Below are 27,208 nucleotides of genomic sequence, written 5' to 3' on the forward strand. Positions count from 1 at the left end.
ATGATGGTAATCTAAACCAAACAGTTACCTGCAGGCATTGTCTTCTCTTGATTCTTTGTATTTGCTTGAAATAAAGATTTAAGACTGTTAATGGCTTATAAGAAACTGGTACTCCTTTTTAAAACAGTTCAAGGAGACAGACCTCTACAAACCACTTGGTTTTGGGATTAATCGCAACTTTCAGGCTATGGAAGCTAGCTGAGCATTGAAAATATAGTCTATATTTTGTGGGTATTGATATTTACAGTCTTTTAAGACCAAAAATTAAAAGTGACTTTTAAACGCTGCAATAGTTTTTAACAGATATGATGGTAAATTTAAGTACATCTTCCTTTGTGCATTATATTCTTTCCCTTAAGCATTCTAGAATCTGACAGTTTTACTTTAAACCTTCTCTGGGGTATCCAGCAGGCTGGATGGACATTTAGAAACTTGCTTCTGCAGGCACTTCTCTGTAGCTTGCTTTCATGCTGTGCTTATTTTCTCTCTTTTCTTTTAATCACTCTTCCATACAACTCGGTGCCATTCTCTGTTCTCACCAGGCTTTTCGAAAACGCTCGGGGTGTCATTGCTGCTTCTGAAATTGGGACAGATAGTTCCTCCCCCAAAACAAACAGAAGTTCTGCCAGGCCCGTTTTCTTCACACTTGCTGCTTTCTCTGAGAATGAAACCAATGTGATACAGCAGGAGACTTTTCAGTCCAAGATATTTCATCCTTACAGTGTTAAAATCGGTGTTGCAGACTTGGAACATGTGGTGGCTTATGCCAGAATGTGTACTTGCTCCATTACTTGCCATATGAATATAAATTATATACATCTGCAATGAACTATTAAAAAAAAAAATTAATTGCAATTTGTGCATGAAGCCACTAGCTGATATCCCCTCATCTTTTTTTGTTATTGTTGCTCTCTTCACTCCCTGCAGTGGTCTGTGGTGGGTGCCATTAGCAGCCACAAACTGTATAAACCCAGTGCTTCAAAAAACATTACGGGGAGAATGTTTTATTAGCTGGCTTTAAGTATGGGGCTTGTGAATTAAAGTAACGTGTTTAAAAAAAAAAGAAAAAGATTATTTTTCTAGTAGTAGTTCTCTGTAACAACCAGTAAAATTATATTGACATCTTGTACCTATTTTCTGTTCAATGAATTAGTTTCAGAAGAATATGGTGTCAAGTGTTTATACTGTTTTCTGTAACTTTCCCTTAAAAAGTAAACAGCCTAGAAAGAATCTGTAGTTTAAATGGCTCCCGAAGCCTTCCTGTGCTTCCCACTTTTACTTACCCTCAGCTTGTGGCAGCTGAAAGTTCCCACAGTCAGATCTTGGATAAAAGCCAGACTGCTCCTCTGCTGCGTCAGCCTGCCACACACCATTGCTTTTTTTTAAGATACACACCAAATGATCAAGAAATCGTATTTTTCTACCTCTCTACCAAGATGTGACATTTAATAAATTAATGAAACATGTTTGGATGATTGATCTTAGTATTAAGCTCATAACACAGTAACTGATGATTTTTGGGTGCTTTTAACACTGGTTTAAGGTGATGCCATGATTTTGCCATGTGACTATTGGGGTAGAGGGTAGGGCTGGTGGAAATATCAGGTAAGAATTTTCCTACGTTTAAACTTGTGCTAAAGAAGCTACCTGTGGTGTAACTCCTTATGAATTAATGTCTTCTGACTCTTTAGTGAAATTCTTCACCCACTTGGTCAGTCTTGAATTCTTTACTGTTAGTGGATGTACACCTTATTTTTGCCTCCACCTGTTCTGTGCCCTATCCCTATGATGTGCTGTTTCTGAAATACTCTCTTTGGCTTGGTTCTCTGAATGTTTTGCAACTTGGATTGAGTATCTGGCTTTGGGCACCCTACTGACCGTGGACTTCATCTACACTTAATGTTATGGTTCTTGGAAAGGGGAAGCGGGTGGCAGTCTGATGCTTTTGGCATAAAACTGTTCTTTTTTCTTTCCTTTTTTTAAATTTTTTTGAAAGTCTGGGAAGAAAGCCGTTAAAGCAGTCCTGTGGGTTTCAGCGGATGGACTCAGAGTTGTAGATGAGAAAACAAAGGTTAGATTTCCCTGGACAAAAGTTTTAAATCTCTCTATAATTACATATGTGCTATAACTTTAAATGGACACCAATCTTTATGTTAATGCAAATGTTGGCATTTGAAAGGAAGACTGAAGTGTATAATTAGTTTAATTATTTCTTGCTTTGTAAACATATGTATGCCTGCTAATTTTTTTCCTCCAGTTAATTTCACACTACTTTCAAGACACATTTCATAAAACGTGGCAGGTAGCACAAGCTTGGAGTATTTTTTTATTGCATTTACTGGAAGAACCATTTTTTCCCTGTAAGTTCTGTTGACATTGAACTTGGAGAGTCCTTTGACTTTGTTCTGCACCACTGCAGAAGGCTGCAGTAGTAATACATGAGCAAACTCATCCTAATCAATGTAATTTTCAGTGCATCCAAATGCTAGTATGGGTCTGAATGAACAGGAGAGAGCTTCCAAAAATGCAATGAAGAGACTAAATGAAATAGGGGGGTTGTGCCTTCAGACTCAAGCTAAATAGTAACTGAGTATCAAATTCAATAATTTCTAATTCTAATATCTAAGCTGTTGGTCTGAAGTAGAAGACTAATGTGTTTGTGGCATCCTTCTAGATTGTTTTACAATTTTTTTGATTGTGAAATAGCAGTATGTACCACCAAGGTGCCTGTGTGCAAGTAATAGCAAACGATTCTTGGTTTTATGTAGATGTAGGCAATTAGAAAGAAAAGCTTTAGGCTTGCCTCTGTAAGTGAACTAGTATTTTAAAAGATGGCATGGCTATCGGAACAATTTTTACTCTCATTAGTCTGAAATTAATTCATTTTATATTCATGTCATTTAACCCTTACTTTGTCAACCTAAAAGATGATTTCTGCAAGCCAACACTGAGAAGCAGGTAGAGATAGTTCATATCCCTCTGCAGTACGGCTGCCTGTCAAGTACCTGCTCTGTGGCTAGACTTCTCCAGGGCTGCTATTATGGTATGGTTCATCAGCACTAAAGTTACTGTCTCTTAAGAATTCAGTTTCTAATACAAACATACTGATGTAGGTGAATTCATTCTACTGATTGCCTCATTTAAAAATAATAATACATTTATTATTTTTAGAAATGTTACTGCATATATCTTATCTTTTAAAATTGAATTTTAATAAGTTGTGCAGACTCTGGAGGTAATTAACAGTATAGGACTTAAAAAGAGAATATACTGTTGCCTCCTGGTGGTTGAATACATTAGCACAGGTGCCAAGTACCAACCACCAACCAAAAGAAACAATTTTGGAAAAAAATGTTGAAAAAATAATTTTTAATGAAGATGGCATAGTTCTTAAACTATACTATCTCCTTTTTGGAAACACCTCTCCCATCAATCTATGGGAACAAATCAGGGGTGTTTGATACTACCAGTGCTGCTGGTGCTTCTCCATTGCACCCCTGCTTAGCTAATTGGCAGATCAGCTTTTGCTTTTTGTGTAGCAGCTGCTAGACCTTTTCACACATGCAGATCTCTCCCATAAGTTTCAGCATCGTGTTTTATCCACAGTAAAGATTTTTTGATTGCAAGACTACCAGAGCTGCTGTAAAAATAAAATAAAACAAAAATGTGAGCTCCATAGTCTAGAGGAGAGATCTTAGGAATTGTTTGGGTCCCTAAATTCTTAAGTGGTGCCTTGGCACACTTCTACCAAAGGTGGCTGGTGGAAAATCTCTTCTGTCCTTTTTGTTTCATACTGGGAATAGATTCTGAATGGTGAATTCATTAACAGATAACTATAGCCGCATCAGGTTATCCTCTTTTTAGTATAAGTCATCTTCTTGCAGTTAACACTGAAAATGACTTGTTCAAGTGTTTCTCTGTATTTCCTCACATTTCTTTTATTGGGGGGGGAATTTTTTCCCTCTAGGATCTTATAGTTGATCAGACAATAGAGAAGGTTTCTTTCTGCGCACCAGACAGGAACTTTGACCGGGCATTCTCATACATCTGTCGAGATGGCACAACAAGACGCTGGATATGCCACTGCTTTATGGCTGTAAAGGACACGGTAAGTTTAATATGGTGTATGTCCAACTCTTCCAGCTTCTAGCTGGAAGTTATGCTCGGAAAAATTAACTGCCTAGAATACTGCAGTATGTTTTGACTTCAGCTAAAATATTACTTAGTCCTTGAAAATTGTTTTAGTTCTAATTCTTTCTATCTGAATTATTTGCCATCCCTCTGTGGTGTCATCTTGTGGAGAGAAAAATGGTGCCCAGCATGTGTATAAAAGGAATGCAGTCAGCCTCAGATATATCTAGCAGAAGGGAACTACTCTTCTAAAAATAGACAGAAGATATTCTCATCTGAAAATGTATACAGCCAAAACTGAAACAGCAATGACAGTTTTTCCAGGATAAAATCATAGTGAGTAAATACAGACTGGTTATGAATGCAGCCTCTTGTTTGCGAATGTTATCTTGAATGGGAAGTCATCTGAATATTAAGGGTTGGAGCTAAACTGAATTAAATTAGCATCCTCTTTGCTTCTAAGGGATAGAGATTTTTCCAGTAGAAGGTTTGAAAGTAAGTTACCTCTATCAGTCTCTTGCTGTGTAGACTTATTTAACTCCCTGATCTGTCCTTTTCCTCTTTCTGCTTTTTGTTGAATCCTGCCTATATTATACAAAGCACTTGAAACCTCATGCAGATTCATTGTGTGAACTCCACATAGCTGCATGTTCAGAGCAATTGTACTTGACAATTTATCATTTTTCTTTCAAGAAAAACAATGAAGTTAGAAATTCCCAGTTAAGCTTACGTTAGAGCTGGAGCATTTCTATTTTCCTCTGTGAATTAACACGTCATTTCACTTACTGATTATAATAGATGAGTTGAGCTACTGGTAGTAGTAACACCTCTGACTCAACTGTAGCTGCTGTATCAGCTAGATTGCTGGACTTCCTCTGACTTGAATTTCCTTTCCTTATTGCAGTTATTGGATAATGGATGCTTTTGACCTCACTGGTTAATAATGGAAGTGCTTTTCAGAAGGCACTCTTAATACTAACTTGTGCATTTGGTCAGGGCCATTAAGAGGTGTAAGTAGTCACCATTGTACTTTTAATTTTCATGCTTGCACACAATGGTAGTGTCTCCCTGAGTCCTCTGTAAACTTTTTCCATCTGAGAAATAGCACTTATCTGTCCTTCAGGACTTACACCTGCTTAAGATGGCTTCACAAGAGTTTCTTTGTGCACAAATGTATCCAGAGGCAAGGGATCAGTGCAGGCATGTTATCACACTAGCATCTTAGTAGCAGTTGAACTAAACAGATTATCCGTCAATCTCTTTCATTTCTGGGTGGCCTTCTTGAACACTGCTTGTGCATTAGTAGTTGGGAGTCTTTATATACCAGGTTTAATTTTAGAGCCATACAAAAGGTGGCCAATTACAGTAGTTCTTTTTAATGCCTTAATTAGATTCCTCTTGTAAAGGCAGGTTATCACTTTGCAATGCTTGAAGCACATGTATGTTTCTGTTCCAGTTACTGTATGATGCAATGTTGTCTTGTACAGGGGGAAAGGTTGAGTCATGCCGTGGGCTGTGCATTTGCAGCATGCCTGGAGCGAAAGCAGAAGCGAGAGAAGGAGTGTGGAGTGACTGCCACCTTTGATGCCAGCAGAACCACATTCACTAGAGAGGGGTCATTCAGGGTCACTACAGCTACTGAACAAGCAGAGAGAGAGGAAATTATGAGACAGATGCCGGATGCTAAAGGTATGGGGTGCAACTTAAACAATCACCCATAGCGAGCAAAACCAGCACTGAGTTGAATTGGAGCCTGTGCAAGGATTGAGGCTTAACGTCCTTGCAGCATTCCCTCTCTTGAACCTTATTATGTACAAACCATACTCCCTGACGCTTGTCACTTCACAAGATGAAAAATGCTCCTAGATTCACTCATAGTGCATTTTCCCACATTTCCTCTAGAAAAAGTACAAGTAGCTTCAATGTGAAAGCTGCTCCTGCTTTGTTTTGTCAGCCTGCTTTTTGGTAGAGAACAGCATAGGTACCATACTAAAAGGCCTTATTAGAAAAATGTTATAAAAATATAACAAGTTTGCCAGACATGAAGTAATCCTTTTTGTAGTTTAAAGCTTATGGTAAATGAACAGGAAATTATATGCATTTTTCTTAGAAAATACTGTACTTTTTATTTTGATTTTTAAGGCAGGTTACAAAGTATATGTATAGAGTTATATTGCATGAAGGAAGAAAGATCAATGAGAGTGCTTTCTAAAAAAACCAAACCAAAACAACCACCCCCTTCCCATAAAACACATAACTGTTGCACTGTTAATTACATTCAAAACTAGTAACTAACTGATTTGAGAGGAGTTAGTTTTTACTTCTTAGCCATTTAAAACGCCATTTACAATGTTCTGAAATTCAAGTGAAAGTAGAACTTCTTACTCAAGTTTTATTATAAGTAGTGGAGTTCTACAGCTAACAAAAAAAAAATTATTATAAACATTGTTCATAGCCCTCTTTACAGTGGAGTTGAACTTTTGTTTCAGAGGGTTCCACAGCAAGTTTTATGCTGCCACTGGATTGCAAAACTTTAATCTTCATTTTCATCATCCATCTGCTTGTTCCTATATGTTAGTTTTAGAATGTGCTAAATGAAGCTTAAACACAAGGCCTTTGTTACTTGAGGGCATGAGTCAAAGTCTTGACTCAATGAAGGTGTGTGAAATCCTTTCCAAGAAAGACTGATTAGAAAAGTTTCACTTGAACGAGCAGCTGCAACTCATGGGTACTGAGGCTTGCAAGACAACATAATTAGTTCCTCCTACCATTCCAGCTCCTCAGAAATCTGTAGTGTGACTCCTCTCTTTAGCAGACTTCTAGTTATTCTGCTGATGTGTCAACAAAAAAAGTCATTGTTTTTCCTAAAACGTTTGGAAAGCAATATAGGTAAAATAAGAGTTCACACCAGGGTGGTGAGAGTTCCCCTTCTCCTGTGGTGTTGATGAGCTGTGTTTATTGCCCCCAAAGCCAATTCACTTACGAAGTGAGAGAAAGAGAATTTTCCTAGAGATGGAAAAATCCCCATTGCTATTCTAATAATAAGTGTCATGATTTAAACTAGGCTTAATCCTGCATTTCTACCATTAGGCCTGGTTGACAGAAGCATTGTGATGCTATGCAAAACCCTGCAAAGTGAAGCAGCTGACTTTAAGTTGGAGGAGGTCCCAGTGCAACTAGTGATTGGGTGGTAATGTGACAGCTAAATTCAGTTAAAGTAGTGACACAGGAACTCACTGTAAGTGTGCCTGGTGTTACCTATGCCTGTCAGCTCAGATGCTGGATCTACCTTGCAGCACACTTCCATCTATCTGTAATGTATTTCCTGGAGGAGCTGGGGAGCTGCAGCCTGAGCACTGAATGCAGCCTAACCTGTTACGTCCTGCTGCTACCTTTGGCCTGCTGAAGCTTGTGCAGTGCGTTTGGCTACTGCTGCTGATTCTGCAGGGCTAGGAGGGTGGCTTTTAAAAGAAGGTCCTAGAGCTGGGTTCTGTTCCCTGCTGCTGCTGAGCTATGCCACCCTAAGTCACTTAATACAGTTTGCAGTAATATTTTGGCCATAGTTCTGTGTGAGGCGGAGTAAAAGGTCTCAAACACACAATCCACTTTTCAGTCTCTAATCGTAAATGAATTGCAAGTATTTCTAGAGCTGAGGTCTCAGGAATAGCTAAAAAGAATAAATATATATAACACCATCATTTCTATGAAGTGGCTAGCCTTAGTAAGCTTTGCTTTGGAGATTCAATGTACGTAAAGTGACGTGGTGAAGACAGTGACGGTATACAGAAATTATTTTTCTGCTGTGGTAGTAGAAACTCGTTTGGAAGAGTACTAGTTATGCAAATTCCTGCCATTGCTCTTTTCAAAACAAATGGGAGTAGGGGCAGGCAGTTGAACACTACTTTGCTTTACTCTTCTAACCTCACCGTATTTCCTCCAGCAGTTGAAACAGAAGTGAAAACAGTAGCACCAGGTGCTGCACCAAACAATACTGCCCCCTCTTCTGGCTCACCAACCTCTCCTACTGCTGAAGTTGCTGCCTCTCTGGATAAAGAAATGAGCAATCCCCACGCTATTCCACGGAGGCATGCCCCTATAGAACAGCTTGCCAGGCAAGGGTCTTTCAGGGGCTTCCCTGCCCTTAGCCAAAAGATGTCTCCTTTTAAACGCCAGTTGTCTTTGCGAATAAATGAGCTGCCTTCAACGGTGCAAAGGAAGACCGATTTCCCCATGAAAAACTCAGGTAAAACCAAATGGTTCCAGTAAAACATTACCTTAAATTGTCTCTTCCTCCTTTCCTTCTCTGTGGCTTCAAATAACTCCTTATTTTCTAGTAAATCCTTCTTCCTGCCTCATGTGGATCATTTCTCATGGACGAACATCACCATGTCAGAAAGCTTCTGCTTTGGGACTAGGCAAGAATTTCAAATGCAGTATTCACATGCAGAAGACAAACAGTTCTAATCACTGTCTGAAATACTGGAGCACAGCTTGACGTGCTCCAGGAATGGGTGTTGGTGAATTAGTAGGTGCTGGCTCTTCGCTCTAAGTCACTGAACCAGTTCCTCCACTTAATGCCAGGGCATCCTGAGACACAAATCCCTTCAAGGCCTTAACCACTTGTCATGGGATCACGTGATGCTTTTCTGCAGTCTGTCCTTCTGCCTGTCTGAATTCTTCTTTTTGAGAGCAACGGAATGGCTTTTCACCTTGCGTTAAAAGAAACTTTACTGTATAGGTGGTACAGTTTTCACGTGATGGTAGTGGGGTTTTCTGGAGTTATCCCAACATAAATACTTGGGGTGCTCAGTGACTTGCATAATGTCCTAGAATCTCCTTAGCTATGTTATCCTGCAGGCCAGCTGTACTCTCACTTGGCAACAGAGCTAGTTTAAGGGTTCTAAGCTTTAAAGTAAAAATTACTGTGGCAAAGGCAAAACCAACAAAAATAGCTAGTCTGACTTCTCTTACAATCCTTATTTGGTGACCTGTGCTTTAAGGACCAGCACTGAGTTTATCAGTTTTACAGTAATAGTGCACTGCTCACTAGTGATACTCACCGAGCACACTACAATCTGCATTTTTCATGATTCAGAACACTTCTGATGCATGTTCCTATGTATGCTGCTGCCAGTGCTGCTTACTGTCACACCACGTGCGCTGTATTGGAATATCCCTCAAAGAATCAATTTTTGGGCATGCCTCCACCTGAATTTTAGATATGGTGCATGTTGTGTTCAGACATCTTATGGTTTTTATACTATTTGTGCTTAATTATGCCTGCTTATGTCAGTTCTGTGCTGACATGATCATCAGACTGATGATCAGTACTTTTGAAAAGCAGTGCAATTACTAATAATGAGAACATCTGGTAAGTCGGCAGTTTTACTCCAGATGTTACTTTATCCACATTATGCTGATACTTGGTTTAAAACTGAGTGTCCATTTTATTTGAGCATTCAGGTTTTGCTTTTCATAATTCTACCACAGGAGCTAGGGATTTCAGCTACCACTGAACTGGAGCAATCAATATTCTAACTCTAGACTTAACTTGCCACTATGCATTGCTGTCAGCACGTTTAAACTTCATCTAGTTACTGTTGGAAGTATGTTGTTGGAACACTTAAATCTATCATAAGTATTTTCATTTCACAGAGTGCCAAATCTTAGTGCCAAATCCTTGATATGTTTAGCACTTTAATACTGAAAGATTTAGATCTCTACTAAAGCTATAGAAAACCCTTTTATTTTCTGAAATGAACATCCTCTTGCATTAACACAGAGAAGCAGTAATAACTGACTTTAAATCTGGAACGCTGATCTCCTTACCCTCTTGACTTAGTCACAAAATACACTAATGTGGTATTCTATTTCAGGTCAGGTCTTCAACACTAATTTTAAAAAAAGCTGTCATGCAAATCAGTAGCAGGAACATCTAGGACATAAGGGAACTAATTATATTTCCATTTCACATTGGTATTTGTAAATTGTTTCTGTATCCTTTAAACTTCCAATTTAATGAATTTTGTTTACATTTTAGTCCCTGAGGTAGAAGGGGAAACAGACAGCATTAGTGCCCTGTGCTCTCAGATCACCAGTGCTTTCAGCACACCATCAGAAGACCCCTTCTCTTCAGCCCCCATGACAAAACCAGTGACAGTAGCCGCACCACAGTCTCCTGCCTTTCAAGGTTTGTGATTTCTTTGTGTGCCATGGTCATGCTGGATGAGGCTTGAATGCACATAATGTTGCTTTCCAGTAACACATGGTCTTAATTTTTTGTGCAAGTCCTTTTATCAGTACTTTGGGGGAATGGCATCCTGCTTTATTCAGCTTGTCTGTTTAGTTTTTCTGTGTTTTTGTTTTTAACAATAAGTCCATGTACCTACCACACGATAGTTACCTGTAAAAGGGACTGGCTTTGAGATAATGGCTATTTTAACTTTCTGCCTCCTGAACTGCAAAAACCTTACCAACTGTGTGTCACAGGAACCAAATCCCACAAGGGAAGAGATTTTGTGCCACCACATGATTACTGTTTTTCACACAAACTCTTAGATAAGTTGTGGAGAGATGCCAACTATAGAATGCACAGCAGCCTCTAATCTTCATTTCACTGATATGCTTTTATACAAGTTGTGTGAAAAAAGAACCTCTCCTTCTTAAATCCAGTTATTGTTACTTTGCATCTAAAATCTGTTCTTCTTTTGAATCTAAAATTAATCATACAGTAAATTCTGGTGAGCCACATCTCTTCTCTATGAAAACAACAAATTTAACTTCAGTTGGTCATCAGAACTCAAGGTCTCATCAAATACGTAAAAATCCACCATCCCACAATTCTGTTAACGAGCGTTGGCTTGGTGAAATGGAATTTCTTAGCTTTATCGACTGTCAGTCCAATTTGGCTAACTTACACAAAGTGCTGTCATGTGGAAGTGTCTAAAATTGTTATATGTTGATAGGTGTGACATGGCCCACTAATATTCCAGTCACGTGCATGCCTGGCATGAATTAATTGTACTGATGTTGTCTGCTCCCATTTTAGTTAATGGCACTGCCTCTGCCTTCTGTGTGCTTGCTGCTAAACCATCCCAAGCTGCTGTAGTGTCCACAGCTATGCCAGTTCGTGAAACCAATCCTTGGGCTCATGCTCCTGCTGCTAATACTGGAGCTGCAGCCATGGTTGCTGGTAAGATTGGAAGTGGATCCGGTGCATTGCTATGAGAACTTGGATCTAAAGCATAATTGAGCCCTTGAGACAATTGTCAATGCCACTTAATGGCAAGTGGAAGGAACAGTAACAAAAGCCGGAAGTAGTAGCCTTTTGCACGAGTGGATGGAGGGAAGCGATGAACTTACTGGTTCTGGGTCTATAAGCTGGACTGATTCTTATTTTGGCAGCATTTTAGAAAATCTAGTGCTTAAAAAGGAAGTAATGAAATAGTGTGTGTTTGGGGATGAAGAGGGAAGAATCTATGCGTACCCAAAATAATTTTTGTGCATTCTTTCCACTAGCATATGTAAGGAGAGATTAAGTTGGTTGCTTAAAGGCTTTAGAGGTTCATTTTTTCTGTTTAGTCTGTCCCTCTAGTCCTTGTCTGTAGTTACATACAATGCAAGGTAGTACTTTAAATGGCTGTCACCCATGTGGACATAGGTGCTAGAAGGCTACAATCAAACTAACATCATTTCCTGGTATAAGCTCAACTCAAAAAGAGAAACTTTGCTAGTGAAATAGTAGGTTCTACTTGGCCTTGTAAGAATACCAGACCCATTTTCAGTAAGTCTTCCCCCATAAGAGAGAGTCTCTAAGCTCTGCCTTCAACCGTTCCCACTGTAAAAACAACAGTAAACTGAGCTTTAGATGGTGTTTAACTAGATCAGGCTGACAGCAGACTATTGACTTCTTCAAAACACCAAATAACACGTGAATTGTAGAGCCATCTCTACCATTCCTGGTTGCTTTTCTCATCACATTGGAAACCTGGCAAGGCCCTATGGGAGGGAAAGAGGATTTGAAACTGTAGGGTGAAGGAAAACCAGAATTCAGCTGGTGGGACATAGCTTTGAAACTGTGGGAGGAATGGAAATGATGGTGGGTTTGGTTTTGGTTTTTCTAATCATTGAAGATGAGTTAAAATCAGAGCTGGTTTTATAGGAGAGAAGTTTAAAATGCTAAGTGTTGAACATTGCAAATAAGTTTGAGAGGTTAACAGCCTGAGTTATATAAGAAAAGAGTAAGGGAAGAGTGAGTGGAGATGGGGGAAGAATATAAAGGAGTCATAGTAATTTGATTAGATGTAGTGCCTTAAATGTTCTTGTATATCATAGTAAGTACTCACACTTCACTTCAGTGTGTATGGGACAGAAAAAATGAATGTTGTCTTGAACTCCCAGTACCACTACATTACTGTCCTTTAGAGGGTAAAGCCTTAATTTAGGAAACAGAGCAAGTGAGTCTTAAAAACAGTTTCTTATAGCTTTGTGTTCCAACGGTCCACCAGTCCTGAGCTGTACATGCAGAAACTGATACTCCCCAGTTAGAGGAATTAGTGGTTATGGACTAGATCATTGCCACTAAATTATGAGTGCATGTGGCAGGTCTCCTGCATGCCCTAAAGTCTCAGATGTCTGCCAGGAAGAGAAAAAAAAAAATTTAAAAAAAAATCTGCATTTTAGTGAAGAAGCTCTTCTCTACCCCTTCTTGACCAATGTCTTTCTATAACAGAACAGTACAGTGGATGCATAAATATGCTTCCAGTGTTGGTAGCAGTCTTTTAACCATGGAGGGAGGAGGCCTGTCTGTTCTTGTGTACATCCTCCAGCCTTTCTAACTGATAAAAGGGTGAGGGGTGGAAATATTAGTGACTTCCCCATGCTTTCCTTCCCAGGCACCGAATGGAGCAGCACCTCCTCAGGTGCAGCCTCACCAAGTCTCTTCCAAGGAAATCACAGACGTACCCCCTCAGAGGCAGACCGCTGGTTGGAAGAGGTCTCAAAGACTGTCAGAGCCCAACAGCAGCCAACCCCAACCCCAGCCCCACAGCCACTCCTACAGCCTCCTCCAGCAGCTTCCCAGTCAGCACCAGCCTTCCCGGTTAGCACCTTCATTGCACCTCAGCCTGTGCCGGTGGGTGTCGTACCACCCATGCAGCCAGCATTTATTCCGGCTCAGCCCTATGCTGTAGCAAACGGGATGACCTATGCAGCCCCAAGCGTACCTGTGGTCGGAATCACACCTTCCCAGATGGTAGCCAATGTCTTTGGTACTGCAGGCCACGCTCCATCAGCCCATCCGCATCAGTCACCCAGTCTTGTCAAACAGCAGACGTTCCCTCAGTATGAAAGCAACAGTGCTACGACCAGCCCTTTCTTCAATCCACCTGCGCAGCACAACGGCTCTGCAGCTTTCAACGGAGTTGACAGTGGCAAACGGGCTGCAGAGGACAAGCATTCGCAGCCTCCCGCAGCTGCTCCGCAGGTAGACCCGTTTGAAGCACAATGGGCAGCACTAGAGAGCAAGGCAAAGCAGCGCACTAATCCCTCTCCAACTAACCCCTTCTCAAGTGATTTACAGAAGACATTTGAGATTGAACTTTAAGCAGTCCTGTGGGGTGTGGATAAATTGTACATTAGGATAGAGGGATAAAGGGAGCAGAGGGGACTGTTACTGATCAGTTTGCTTTGATAATCCCAAAGGTCCCTTCAAACAAAAATGGGTTAGAAAGAGGGAGCAATTATGGGGAGGATATAAACATACAAGAATTTAATGTGCAGTTCTTAAAAGGAATCCTGGAGCCACCCCAGTCTGCATTCCTTCCTCACTTGGAAAGCTGGAAGTCAAACAGAGCAAAGAAAGGCACCCAGTCCCAAAGCCTCGTCTGCAGAAACATCCATTATCTCACAGAAAGGAAGGCAGATTTTCTACTTGTGTCCTTCTCATGCCCTGTGAGTCCTGGACGTTCCCCCTCAGGGAAAATGGGGTAGGGTGGGGGGGTGGATATGGGTGGGAGATTGTCACCTGCTTAGCAAAAGCTAGGTTTGTGGAAAAAGTTGAGCTTCCATTTTGAGTAACAAAGTGAATATTATATGTAAAGAATAAAGTAAAGCCAAAATCTTTATTTTTATGCATTTAGAATATTTTAAATAGTTGGATATTAAAAGCTGTATGAGTTGTAAGTAATCTTGCCAAAGGTTAAAAAAAAGGGGGTTGGATGTAAGAAATTGTACATAAGATTGATTTATCTCTGATTCTTATTGTAAGTAATATTGGGGGGGATGGAAAAAGGGGCTCTAGCTTGTTCTTGTATCTGTTCATTGTAAGTAGCATATTGCAACAACAATCACAACCAATAAGTCATTATATCGTAGTTTTAAATAAAGAAAATTAAAGAACAGTATTGTCATGGTTTGAAAACCATGGGGAAAATTTACTGGTTTTTATCAGAATCAAGCTACATATTATATATAGTATGTTTTTTTCCTTTTACGTATTGCTGCAGTTTCTTTGTCTTAATCTATTGGTTCTAACACTACTGTGACAACTTACTGTAATCATATCTACAGCCTGGGGCTACCTGGGAAACCATTTTATGTTTGTCTGTCAATAGATCATAGAGGTTTTTAACTTTGGTTGGTTTGGGTTTTTTTTCCACTGATTGTGAAACCTTGTGGTAAACGCTGCAGCTGGTCCAGGTTTTGCCTCTGGTGACTTGTGAAAACCATCTCATTTTAACTTTACTTTTAAACTTTGGCCTTACAAGCAAATGTAAGTTATATATATTTGTACTGATGATTTATAACCTGCTTTAACAGAAATAAATGTTGGTGGTAGAAGCAGTGTCTGTGAATGCTTTATTTCCCACCCCCCATTCAGTTTTCAGCATTTGCCCTTCTGGGTATCTTCTGTGTTAGTAGGTGAATGTAGATGAGGCCTGCTTGCCAACCTAGAAGCTTAATAAGAGTATCTTAACCCCTCTCATTTTGTACACCATGTTATGTTACCTTGAACTTTAAGACTGAACTTGCAAATATTCTTGTGACCTATAGCTATTTAAAGCTCTAAAATGGAGGGCTTTACTGAAAACATCAGATTTTGGGTTTGCATCACTGTATTTGCTAATACTGTACAGAGAGACAAATACACAGACAGACATTCAAAAAGAGAAAAGATTTTTTCTTTCCCCTACTACTAAAAGGAGTGAAGATCCTAAAACCCATATGGGAAGATGGTGTGTTTTCACTCCTTTTCTGTTCTTCCAGTGAGCTGATACCTACCCTGTTAGTATGCCTGGCTCTTTCTTACTCCATTCTTACGTGCATCAAGTCAGTTTAGACACAAGGAAAAGTCAGACTTTGTAACCCAAAGGGGAAGAAATGCTCCCTTTGGCCCTAGCAGGTGAGCTCACCAGCAGTTCCCATTTCCAGGCAAGTACAGCGAGTCTCACGGTGACATGGTCTAGAAAACTGGGACTTTTTTCTTTACAAATTCTTACCTGTTTTGAGTATGATACGAATAGTAATGACCAACATTCCCTATGGTATTTGAGTTGGTACTAGTGCTTTTTTCAGCTTTCAGAAAGCAAGCACATGTTTATAGACATTTATAATGGGAAAGAAAGCATGTATAGCTTATTCTATTAGTTCTATATCTTTCACAATAGCACCCCAAGCTCAGCAGAAAATAGCCTAGTATAGCTACACCCTTCCCCTGCCCTGGAGGTAACAGTAAAAGAGATATGACCTTCCTACAATCCATTGAACATCCTGATTCTTAAAAAAGTAGACATTCAGTTAGGCAGTTAAGTGGTACTACATCGAAGGAAAAGCTCAGCTTGTCAAATAGAAGTGGTGTAAAAAGACCCTTTAGTTAACTATTACAGTGATGGTATGCCTTCCAATACTATCCTTACTATCATGGTTATGCAGCTGAAAGGAGGTCAGAATAAACACTCACCAGGACAAAAGGGTCCGATACAACCACAGTCAACTTGTAACTGTGCTCCTGAGCACGTCCCCAGACCTTGACTACCCTCCACATGCCTGCCGCATGTGAACTGAGAGGGCTTTGCTAGGACTGGAATTTACAGTCTGTCATTAGTCCCTGGTCTCAAAAGGCAAAGTCATACTATATACTAAAATATCCTATACACACACACACAAAAAAAAAAAGGTGCTGGTCTGGTTTGAGACATTAAATGCAAAATTATGTACAAACATAATTAGAAGTTCTGAGGACCATCTCATTGTTCTTAAATATCCAAGGATGTCAACTTCAAACCTTACACTGTAATGCCCACTGTGAATTACAGCAGAGGAAGTTTTCCCTAATCAAATTAAAGGGTCTTAACTGCAAAATAATTATTTTTGTCTTTTCTAGCAAGCAGAATCTATGACACCACAGAAAGACCCACCCCCAAATAGCTGGATGACTGTCACCTCTCACTCCTTTACTGCATTGCTTCTAGACTTTTCAGTTTGTTCACCTCAAAGCAGTGTGTCCAATCCTGAAACCATACCTGTGCTGAAGAGAGTGCAATCATTAGGTTAGCAATTCTTATTTTTAGGTGCATCTGAACTGATTTACCAGCTTTAGGCTGTCAAGCCTGGGGATTTACACCTATGTATTACTGCTGCCCTGAGTACTGAGTCTGGACTAAGAGAGGAGCATGGTGTGAGCACAGTCCTGAATTAGCTGCCTGCCTTAGAAGCCTTAAAGTAACAGAAGTAGGAGAAAAAAATAAAAAAAATTTTAAAAGCCAGTCGTCCACCCACACTCCCCCCAACCAAAACATCAACACTACACACCAGTCTACTAGTTTATAGCTACATCTATGCAAATAATAAATGGGTGATAGTGCCAATTACTATGATTAACCCATCCAAGTCTCAGCAGGGAGTTTGGAATAAGGACGAGGGGGACTATTAGGGCTGATGCTAGGATAAAACAATATTCTGGAGGCTGTAAAAAAATGCTTTTGCTCAGAAATAATTCCATTTTGAGATACTGAAGACAGCCAAGGGCTTCTCCTAGTTTAACAAATCATGATATAATCTCACCTCCCCCCCACCCCTTACTGCCTGAGACTTTCTCTTTCAGAGCCTCATACGCACTCACTGCCACTCAGTGTTAGACTTGAAATGAAGGGATGCTTTTCAGCTATAGCTGCCCTGCATCTGCACATCCTCACTTGTTAGCCCATAGCAGCAGGAATCAGCCCAGGCCACGCACAGAGCCAGGCTCTCCTGGATTTAACTGAGACTAGAGCCGATCATTGGGAATTTTATTCTGGCAAGTCAAATGACCCTACATGTATTTCTATGTGTATATTATTTGCCTCCCCAAGCTGAAACTCAGCGCAACACTACCACTGAGCCCAGCTTTGCATAAAATTCAACAGGACAGTTCTGGCTCAGGGGAAAAAAAAAAAAAAAAAAAAAATCAAATAATCTGCTGAGCCTTCCTAGAGCAAGTGATATTTAAAGTGCAGCATCTCAGAACAGATAAGAGTATTGGTATATTAATCTAAATTACCCCTAACATTCAGGAAGGGCTAAAAGTATTCTTCTATTTTGTCTTTAAGCTTTCTGTGAAGCATTGCTTCTGCATTTCACTCCAAAGCTGATTACAGTCAAGTAGAAACCAAACTGACCCAACTAGAAATTTGTCTAAAGTCTACTGGATAAAACAGCTACAGTAACGTGACATTACAGCTGCATCCCTAGAGCCAGTAATCTCATAGGACCTGAACACTAATTTTACATGCACCAAACTGTTTCTCACGGCCAGAGTCATTGCATTTAGATGGAAAGTGCTCCCCAGGATTACAAATGTTCATTGCTCATTAGTGCTTTGGTTAAGCCAGTTCAGGCCCATCTTCAAACACTTCAGAAACTATTTTTTTAAGAGCACTTGTCTCTCTTGCTTGTATGAAGAATTGGTCTCTCCCTCTTTCATGCTGGTTATCTGCCTTCTCTAAATCACAGCATTCTTACATTCCCAATATCATCTTGTTCTGTGCATGACAGCAACTACCCTCAAGTGAAGAGATGGATTAGCTACAGCAAGGCATACGGGGGGGAAAAAAGGAGTTTGCAATAAACTTGAGGGTGGTGGGTCTCCCACCTTTGAACAGTTACACCCACTACACTCTGTTCAATTCACCCTCTTGAACTTTCCAGCAGGGCAGAGCTCCCGGAACAGTTTCATGCAGTAAAAGGACAGAGTTCAGACTGCCAGTCTTGTAATCGGTCACCTGTACTTTCATGTGGCCATGGAGGTGCCTGTCACCCGCGGTGATGAGGAGGGCTGGCCTACGGTTGGTAGCGAGAGCAGCTAGCACAGCAGAAGCTGGAGTAGTATTCGTTACTGCAGAGCTGGGCCTGCAGGATCAGGTCACAGTTGGCGAGGTGTGGCTGGTCCACGCACTCTCTGCTCAGGTCCACAACATGATTCACGGTAGCTGCAGCCAAGCAAAAGGTGAAGCAGTTGTAAATACACTGCCAGGGCTTACCCTCAGGTTTCGTTTCCCTCCCAAAAGACACAGCACATTCCTGCTTTCTCCACCCTGCCAGTTCTAAGGGGATTGTTTTTGATTTAGTCCAACATCGAGGATCAGAGAGAAACTGACACCTCTGGTGAGATACAGGAGGAGAATGCAGTTTCTGGGGCTGATCTCCTGAGGAGAGTCCACTGTGTAAAGCCAGTGTCCAGAGTCCAAATATGAATCTTGCAGCCAACTATTTGGTCAACGAGCTATGGCATTTTGGCCTTGTATTGGGTTTCTGTGTCAGGGTTTTGGTAGCACAGGAGCAGCTACAGGGGTGGCTCCTGTGAGAAGGTGCTGGAAGCTTCCCCAGCTCCAAGTCAGACCTGCCTCTGGCCAAGGCCGAGCCCATCAGCAAAGGTGGTAGTGCCTCTGCAATAATGTATTTAAGAAAGGAAACCTGCAGCGGAGAGGAGTGGGATGTGAGAGAAACCCCTGTGCAGACACCGAGGTCAGTGAGGAAGGCAGCGGAGGAGGAGCGGGGGAGGAGGGGATGCCCCCGCAGCCCATGGTGAGACGGCAGGCTGTCCCCCCCAGCCCATGGAGGTCCGCAGTGGAGCAGATATCCACCTGCAGCCCATGGAGGACCCCATGCCAGAGCAGGTGGATGCCCCCAAGATGGCCGTGACTCCATGGGAAAGCCCACTCTGGAGCAGCCTGTGTCTGAAGGACTGCAGGCCATGGAAAGGACCCATGCTGGAGCAGTTCCTGAACAGCTGCAGCCCATGGGAAGGACCCACGTTGGAGAAGTTTGTGCAGAACTGTCTCCCATGGGAGGGACCCCACGGTGGAGCAGGGGAAGAGTGTGAGGAGTCCTGCCCCTGGGGAGGAAGGAGCGGCAGAGACAGCGCGTGATGAACTGACCACAACCCCCATTCCCCGTCCTCCTGCACTGCTGGGGCGAGGAGGGAGAGAAAATGGGGAGTGGAGTTGAGCTGGGAAGGATGGAGGGGTGTGGGGAAGGTGTTTTAATATTTGGTTTTACTTCTCATTATCCTGTTTTGATTTGATTGGTAACAAATTAAATTTATTCTATTTTTTTCCCCAAGTTGAGTCTGGTTTTTGCCTGTGACCATAAATGGTGAGTGATCCCTCCCTGTCCTTGTCTTGACCCATGAGCTTTTCATTATATTTTCTCCTCCCCATCCCACTGGGGTGGAAGAGTGAGCGAGCAGCCTCGTGGTGCTTTGCTGCTGGCTGGGCTTAAACCACAACAGGCCTCAGGAAGTTAATTAGGCTCCCCGCACACTGGTGGGGAGCATGTTTCCACCATCCTGCTTTCCCCCCCAGGGAAAGTGGGGCTCCTTGGCTAGCACAACCCGAGGCTCCTGCTGCTCCCCAAAGCTCGAGGTTGGTGGTGGACGGGCACACACAACGGGCAGACTTGTAGTAGCGGCCAAGAGGCAGGCACTGTGCCGGGAGGAGCAGGGAGACTAGGTTGTACTCACTGCTAGGCCTGCTCTTCAGCACTTTCACCTCCGTGCTGGCACTGACGGAGTTGCTGCTGCTGTAGGCACTGCACGTGTAGGATCCCTCATCGGCCTCTTGAACGTTGCTTATGATCAGTCTTCCATCCTGGGACAGGTGGATGTGGCGGCCATCTGCCCGCATGGGGACTCCGTTCCTGTGGCGAAAAACATTTTGTATCGCTCTTCCCACCCACGGGGGCTAAATGAGTGCTCTCTGCTCTTTGGGAACTGATGCTTTCTGAAAGGCGTGAATTTTTACAAATTCAGCAGGAAGGAAGAAGAAATTTTTTGCCACAACCTGGCTCTGCAGTTGGATAGTAACATGAGCCTGAGTGAGTCTGCATCCATTAGCCCGCTGTCTGCGTGGGAGGTAGCTAGCTGTGTGCTCTGTATAAAGGCATTGCCCTTTCTGCTATTACACATTTTTGAGGTTTGAGGAACTAAGAGAAAATCCAGGGTGCCTTTCCCTCTCTCCAGGTTGTGGTCTGGCAGTCCTTGTTTGGCTGGCATTGATAGCAGCACATATTGCTTGAGGAACATATGGGGTAGTGAGAAATGCGCCCTCTTTCCTCTCCCTTAAAAGTTTGTTTTAAAAAAAACACGTTTAAAATACCAGCAAGATTGTGTCTGTTCTGTTCCTCCTGGAATACTCTGTGCCCAGCAGGAAAACTGCCTGAATTATGAACTCCTCGTTACCAAGGAAATGAAATTTGTTTCACTGAAAAGGGTTTCATTCAGACTCTGAAACTTGCATCATTTTGTTAACTTGGATACCAAACTTATGTATGGAAGAAAAGCTCTCTTTGTGAGATGGCCCACTTCAGTCCTACCCCTTGGAGCAGAGGGATTTAAACAACTACCAATCCATCCCTCTTCCGTATCCTTCACAAGAAGGCTCTAAACCAGAACTGATTATTTTCAAATAGGGGAAAACAAACCACCAAACACTTGCACAAATTCAGTTTCCCTGTAAACCATCAAGGGAAGAGGACACAGCTTTTCCTTTACCTTTATTAAAATGCTTTTAAGCCTCCTTTGCTCCCACTTGACAATAGAGGGAGAGAACTATTGCAGCAGGAAGCTGGGAGAAGAGTCGCTGTTATTGTAGGGGCTAAAATGTTTGCTAGGGTTAGGCAGAGAGAGTTTTATGAAGACCAACTGAAACTAAAGGTCTTCCTCTGATCACTCATTTTAGTTTTTGCTATTGTAATTTCACTAGCTTTCCAGCATGGAGCCTTTTGAACTCCATGAAATCTTAGCTTAACATCTGCTTTCCTCCTCATTTGGCTGGAATACGAACTTGGTGACCCCCACACCCCACAGGGATCTTGCCCAGGATTTTTTGGGTAACAGCCAAGTTGTTTAGGAAAGGGTAGGTGATGCTAGCTGGGGCTGAGAACCGTGGGTCTCTCCATTCCCTGGCAGGCATTCTGCATTATTATTTGGAGGGTAAGTGATGAGGTTTAGGAGGAGAAGGAAAGGGAAGTTCAGTCTCATTTTCGCTCACCTTGACCACCTTATATTCACATTGTTGCCAGTCACTGTACAGTGAAGCTGAGCCGTCCCTCCCTCAGGTACCATGATGCTTGGCAGAAGACCAGTGATCCTCAGCTCTCCTAGACCAGAAGGGAAATCATCGCTAGCAGGAAGACAATGCCATGCTGGCCGTGGTAGTAGGGGCATTCCCTTATGGGAAAAGTCCAACATATGCTATGATGAGCTCTGAGCCCCTAGGCCTTGAAACAGCATGTTTAGATCTATGACACTGTTGCTATGGGGAATGAGGATTTCCTAAGAGCTTTGGCCCAAGCAAGGGCAAGTAGCAGAGGCCTCAAAGAGCTTTTTCCTCCAGCTGGACACAAGCATATCACATGCACAGAAGAACCATCTCCTTAGTTCCTCTTGCTCCTATACCCATTCCACACCAGTGTCCCAGAAACAAGGCCCTGAGAGTCACTCTTACGGTGCTATTAGTCCCTCTTCCCAGCTGCCTGGTGCACCACAATCTACTAGACACACACAGATTACCATGGGGTAAACCAACCCACTCTTCCCTTGCCCTCAAGCTGCCTGTTAAAGATGAGGTGTGAAGCCAAGAGGCACGGCCAGACAAGAAACCCACACCACCCAGCCCTCCTTGTTTCCTGCTTGTGTGCACACACGTGTGTGTGTACAGACATGCCAGGCATGCCTCCACCCATCCAGTACCTAGAGGTCGGAACAGGATCTGGCGCTGGTCCTGGTCACGTCCATTCGAGGCAATGCAGGTAAAGAAGCCAACGTCTTCAGAGCTGACCCGGCTGATCACCAGGGCCCCGTCTGACTGCTGCCTGTGTCTGGGGAACAAAATCAGAAAGCCCCTCAGCCTGTGCTTGGGTCAGGATGGACTCCAGCAACCCGAGCTGAAGCTGAGCCTCGTGCACAACTTTGCAGTAACACTGAGCAGAGGTTTAGCAGCAGCTCAGTTCAACCTGTAATGCAACCCCTGGTCCTCAAATCCCAGCACTAGTCCTGTAGACTCTGGAAAAGCTCACTGCTAGAGCAGGGTTCTGGGAGCAGGGGGTGGTGGGAGCTGCAGGAGAGCAGCACCAGTAGCTGTGAAAGTACACTGCAGGCACCCTGATCTCTCTCTTTGCTGTGAACCTCTGCCCTGGCTCACAGACCAGCTGTTTTTTGGCAAACTTGCTTGTCATGTGTTCTCTTTCTGCTAATCTTGTACACGAATGAATTTCAGCTTTGGCTCACTTGTAGACCCTGTATCAGAGCTGTTCACTCGAGGGATCAGTGTTCAGGCTTTGATCTGTGAGTGAGGCTAGGGCCTGGCCCTGATAGAAGAAGCTGGCCAACATAAAGGAGGACGGGTCCTAGCTGCATAGCCAGCAGCTCCATTCTCTCAGGGAGGAGACAGGGAAGGCAGGGCAAGGAGGAGGCTCTCCTCCACATGAGCCTGCCTGTGGGTATGATGGAGCCACCTGGGAGCTCACCTGGGAGAGGAGAGGGGCTGCCCATCTTTCTGCCACTCGATGGTGAGAGCCGGCGATGCTTCCACTGTGCAGGGCAGTCTGACTCTCTCCCCAACGTTGGCCTCCACTACTGAGGGCTCACTCTTATCCATTCTCAATCTGCAAAGTCCACAAGCACAGCAAAAGATGCAGAAACCTCCTCGTTCAGCATTTGACCTTCAGCACAAGGTCTTTTTTAATCACAAGCCTTATTTTTTGCCTCCCAACGGGAAAGGGCAGTCTCTGCACTCCCGTCAGAGAGCTGATACTTGCCACTACCAACATTCACTCACAACATTCAGGAAAGAGCAGCCTCCATCAAATCCTGCTCCAGTTCAGCACAGCTTGGTGCTGCACTCCTGCCAGCCAGCTTAACCCTTTAGAGACAGCAACCCTGTTTCTGATAGCATCCCTCTGGATAACAGCCTAGGAAGTGTTAACAACATGAGCACATGGCAAATGGTACAAAGTCCTGAACAGGGCACCAAGCAAGCTTCCCCCAAGGTGCTTATCTGGCACACAAAAATGAACAGATTTTTTAGGGGGGATGTGAAGAGCCCATTGCAATCACCTGACTGCAGGCACGGCCCAGGAGCTGGCCATCTACTTCATGCAGCAGAAAGGTTGAGGTCAGCCTCTCACACCACCCACCTCCTCATGTTCTTTGCTCTCTTATAACTGCAGCTAAACACCATTTTAGAAGGGAACTAAACCATGATGTTCCCAGAGTCAAATAAAACATCATCTCCTCCACCCCCATTCTCTGACCTGAATTCAAAAAAACAAAACCAAAGAGCCTTAATTCAATGCTCTTAATTCAATGACTCACTTCTTCCTGCTTTTAGGCAGAAGCAGCTAAGGAGGCTGCTGGGGAGTTCAGCAAATTGACTAGGTTTTAGGCTGTAAACTCAAAAGAAAGGAGGGATCAGATCATGGTCCCATTTAATCTGGAGCCCCAACATGCTGCATTTAAAGCAAAAATAATTTGTACCCTTTCATTTCTGTGGAACCTAGAAGCACGAAAAAAACATGCAAGAAGCTACAAAATATGCCACCCAGTAAGTGAGGAGACAGTTTTGAGTCAGACTGGTTTGTTGACAAAATATTTAAAATAAATGGGTGGGGGCTAAAGTAACTGGAGCTTTTTTTTTTTAATATACATATGTCAATTTTGTGCTAGTTAAGCATTTCCTATTTGCTTTGCTTTTTTCCAGAACAGGTTTCTCTTTCTGCCTACACCAACTTGAACAGCTAAGGATGCTGCCCCTGATATTTCTACTTTCGTTTGAACCTAGCTCCTTTGCTGTCAGTCTCCCTGTGCATCTTTGCTCAGAATATGCTACTTTCAAGAGGCCCTTGGGGAGGACAGTAGACAGCTTGTGACTGGGATCTTCTCCCGCTCCTGTTGTCAGCCATTCAGTACTGCTTGCTTCCCAACCGTGCCCTAGAACAGCTGACCCAGGACCTTTCCAATGTTCAGCTTTTCTACATGAAGAGATACCATATGGTTCATCAGCTGGGCATGGTGGACAAACTGTTGCTGTATGTGAACTTACCTGTATGCAAACTGCTGATGCACAGAGGAACCAGCAGCTTGTACAACCTTCCTGCCTCTGGATAGCTCTCGATGCTGCTGATTTTCCTTGTGAAGGACCCAACCTCTCTCACCCTCTGCCAGAACAGTGCTCTGGTACTCTATTCAAAATAAAATGCCATATGTGAATAAAAGGACACTTCTTACTGTGACCTCTTGCATAGGGTTTCTATGAGCTTGGGAGAGCTTGCTGAACTGGAGCCAAAGAGCCCTTCAGCCATCTGTTTTCTGGCTGGCTAGTGCAGTAAGCCTGCGCTGTCTACTAATGAGAGTCACAGACCTGCAGGCAAGCAATTTTAGACTCCTTTCTCTCCTCTGTCAGTGAACATGTTGCAGCATCCCTTAGGCCACAATGCCTTCTGCCCCACGTGCCATTGCTGTGACAAAGTACACTTCAGAGATTGAAGGCTACAGGGTGCCTTGCTGGCCCATCTTTTGAGACCAGTCTTTCATATTTTTTTGTTTCTTAAATAAGGCACGTTTTTCAGAACAGGGAACTGTTTGCTACCCAGCAGGACCTGTTTGGGCAAAACACAAAACAAACGCACCACCACAGACAGCTATGGCAGACCGGTCACATGATATTGTGAGATGGAGAGCCCAGGAAACTGCAGAAAACCCCTCTTCTGGAGTCTCCTTTCTGGGATCAGGAGGCAGCTGATGGCTCTCAGGGAGGAAGACATGCTCACTGGAAACAGGGCAGGTTACAGGCAAGGCACAACCCTGGTTATGGGGTGGCACTGCAGGGGAGTGCTTTAGGGCTAAGGCTTTATTGTGAGGCAGCACCAAAAGAAGCCCTGCTGCTTCCACACTCCCTCTTGGCACCCGTACAGCAGAGGAGACTGACTGCTTTGACTAGCTCTTGGGACACCACTGCCATGGAGTGAAGGCAATGTTGCTAGCACAGCGTGGCAGCAGACCAAGTTTGCTCCTGCAGCTGGCTTTATTGCTCCTGTTGTCAATTACCATTAACGAGGACCCCTGAGCTACCTCTTTGGTCTTGAGTGGAAGATAAGTCACCTATGATCTGTAACTGAATCTGTCGGCTCTCTGTCCTCCCATCAGAAACGAGGCATGTATAAGTCCCGGCATCCTCCAGCTTGACGTGGCTGATCACTAAGGAGCTGTCGGACTGGTAGGTGTGCCTGCAACAGGAGCGAGGATTAACTGCCTCTGCCTGGCCACGGACAGCAACAGGCCAAGGCAGAGCAGCCCTTTGTGCTGATGTTACATAAACCATCACCATGTAGTGCCCTCCCCGGCTTAGAAAAAAACAAAACCCTGTTGACCACAGAGGGGTCACAGGCAGGGGAAATAACTGCGGGAGAAAGGAGGTCAGGAACAGAGAGGAAACCGAGATGGGAAAACAGGGAACTGCTTTCAGCAACCCCCTCCCATGAGGAGGCAAACTGCCCTTCCAGGCAGGAGCTTGAGCCCCAGCAGTCATCTGCAAACAGAAAAGCATAACTGGGCTTTTCTTAACTGTGATTTTCATAACACAAAGTGACTGTCTGGCTCCAAACTGTTGCTGAAAACAGACTTCCCAGGAAAAACAAGCTTTAAAAGTAGTTTTAAAAAAATTGTATCGTAGATGGGAGTGCCAGAAACTTCCAGCCAGAGAAGCTCCGAGTTATTTGGCTACAAGCTTCACCCTGGACTACTGACTTAGCACTGCCCCAAGATGAATCCAACAGAGACAACATTTTTCTGTATCACTACCCACATGTCAGCTTTCACCAGTTCCTTGTTATGGGACAGTGCCTGTTCTGCTTCATAACACTAGACAATGCCTCAATACTATTGCAGACTGTATCTGTTTCTGCTGTACACAGACCAGGTGGACAGTTCATGCTCTTAGGTCAATATATGGGCTTGTTTGTTTATTCATCCTTTTTTTTTTTCTTTTTTTAAAGAATATTAACAATAAGATTACAAAGAAAGCAGGCAAGCATATTTGGCATTCTGCCCAGCAAGGAGCCCATCTGCTCTACAATGAAGGGAGCTGAGCTCACCTGTTAGAGGAGACTGGTCGGCCATCCTTCATCCACTCCACTCTGGAGGAGGGGGACATGCCTGTCTTGCAGACCAGCTGGATGTTTTGTCCCACGACTGCTGTCACAAGAGAGGGCTTGGCTTCCTCCAGGATGGGTCTGAAAGAGAAAGCGGTTCCATTGGCACTTCTGCTGCCCTCCTCTCCTCTGGGTCCTCTAATGTGGCTCTGGATGAGTCATAACCACAGAGCAAAGCAGGACCAGCTGCCCATTCAGCTCTGAGCAGATGCACCAGGCAACATGTGGGGAGCCCTCTCCTACATGGCAAAGGCTGCTCTGGACAGACTGAATGCCACAATTATCTCCAGGAAGAGAGAGAGTCCTACAACCCCTCTCTTCTGAAGGAACTAGGTTCAGCTCAGCAGACAGACACATCTAGATCTAGCTCTACATGCTTCTGATTTTCAGGGTG

General features: G+C 43.3%; 2 protein-coding genes across 14 annotated transcripts in view; one reads left to right on the plus strand and one right to left on the minus strand.

The window, feature by feature from the left end:
- The window catches only part of NUMB (NUMB endocytic adaptor protein), a 96,555-nt gene extending 81,585 nt beyond the window's left edge, over positions 1-14,970 (plus strand). For 5 of the 13 annotated variants that reach the window (XM_052782248.1, XM_052782250.1, XM_052782245.1 and 2 more), the window contains 7 exons: positions 1,997-2,071; positions 3,968-4,108; positions 5,619-5,820; positions 8,072-8,374; positions 10,172-10,321; positions 11,180-11,323; positions 13,026-14,970. In XM_052782248.1, coding sequence (XP_052638208.1) covers positions 1,997-2,071; positions 3,968-4,108; positions 5,619-5,820; positions 8,072-8,374; positions 10,172-10,321; positions 11,180-11,323; positions 13,026-13,735 — 1,725 coding nt within the window. In that variant the 3' untranslated portion in view covers positions 13,736-14,970. The remainder of the gene's footprint in view (positions 1-1,996; positions 2,072-3,967; positions 4,109-5,618; positions 5,821-8,071; positions 8,375-10,171; positions 10,322-11,179; positions 11,324-13,025) is intronic. The other 8 variants (XM_052782246.1, XM_052782247.1, XM_052782252.1 and 5 more) reach the window with 3 other exon arrangements.
- A 1,947-nt stretch (positions 14,971-16,917) lies between these two features.
- PAPLN (papilin, proteoglycan like sulfated glycoprotein) overlaps positions 16,918-27,208 on the minus strand; it is a 53,929-nt gene continuing 43,638 nt past the window's right edge. The window contains exons 21-28 of the mRNA XM_052782265.1: positions 26,758-26,895; positions 25,766-25,890; positions 24,708-24,846; positions 23,134-23,271; positions 22,358-22,485; positions 21,657-21,765; positions 20,129-20,304; positions 16,918-18,596 (exon numbers count right to left, since the gene is read on the minus strand). Coding sequence (XP_052638225.1) covers positions 18,448-18,596; positions 20,129-20,304; positions 21,657-21,765; positions 22,358-22,485; positions 23,134-23,271; positions 24,708-24,846; positions 25,766-25,890; positions 26,758-26,895 — 1,102 coding nt within the window. The 3' untranslated portion in view covers positions 16,918-18,447. The remainder of the gene's footprint in view (positions 18,597-20,128; positions 20,305-21,656; positions 21,766-22,357; positions 22,486-23,133; positions 23,272-24,707; positions 24,847-25,765; positions 25,891-26,757; positions 26,896-27,208) is intronic.

The sequence above is a fragment of the Harpia harpyja genome, chromosome 3 (assembly GCF_026419915.1).
Source record: "Harpia harpyja isolate bHarHar1 chromosome 3, bHarHar1 primary haplotype, whole genome shotgun sequence".
NCBI classification, from domain to species: domain Eukaryota; kingdom Metazoa; phylum Chordata; class Aves; order Accipitriformes; family Accipitridae; genus Harpia; species Harpia harpyja.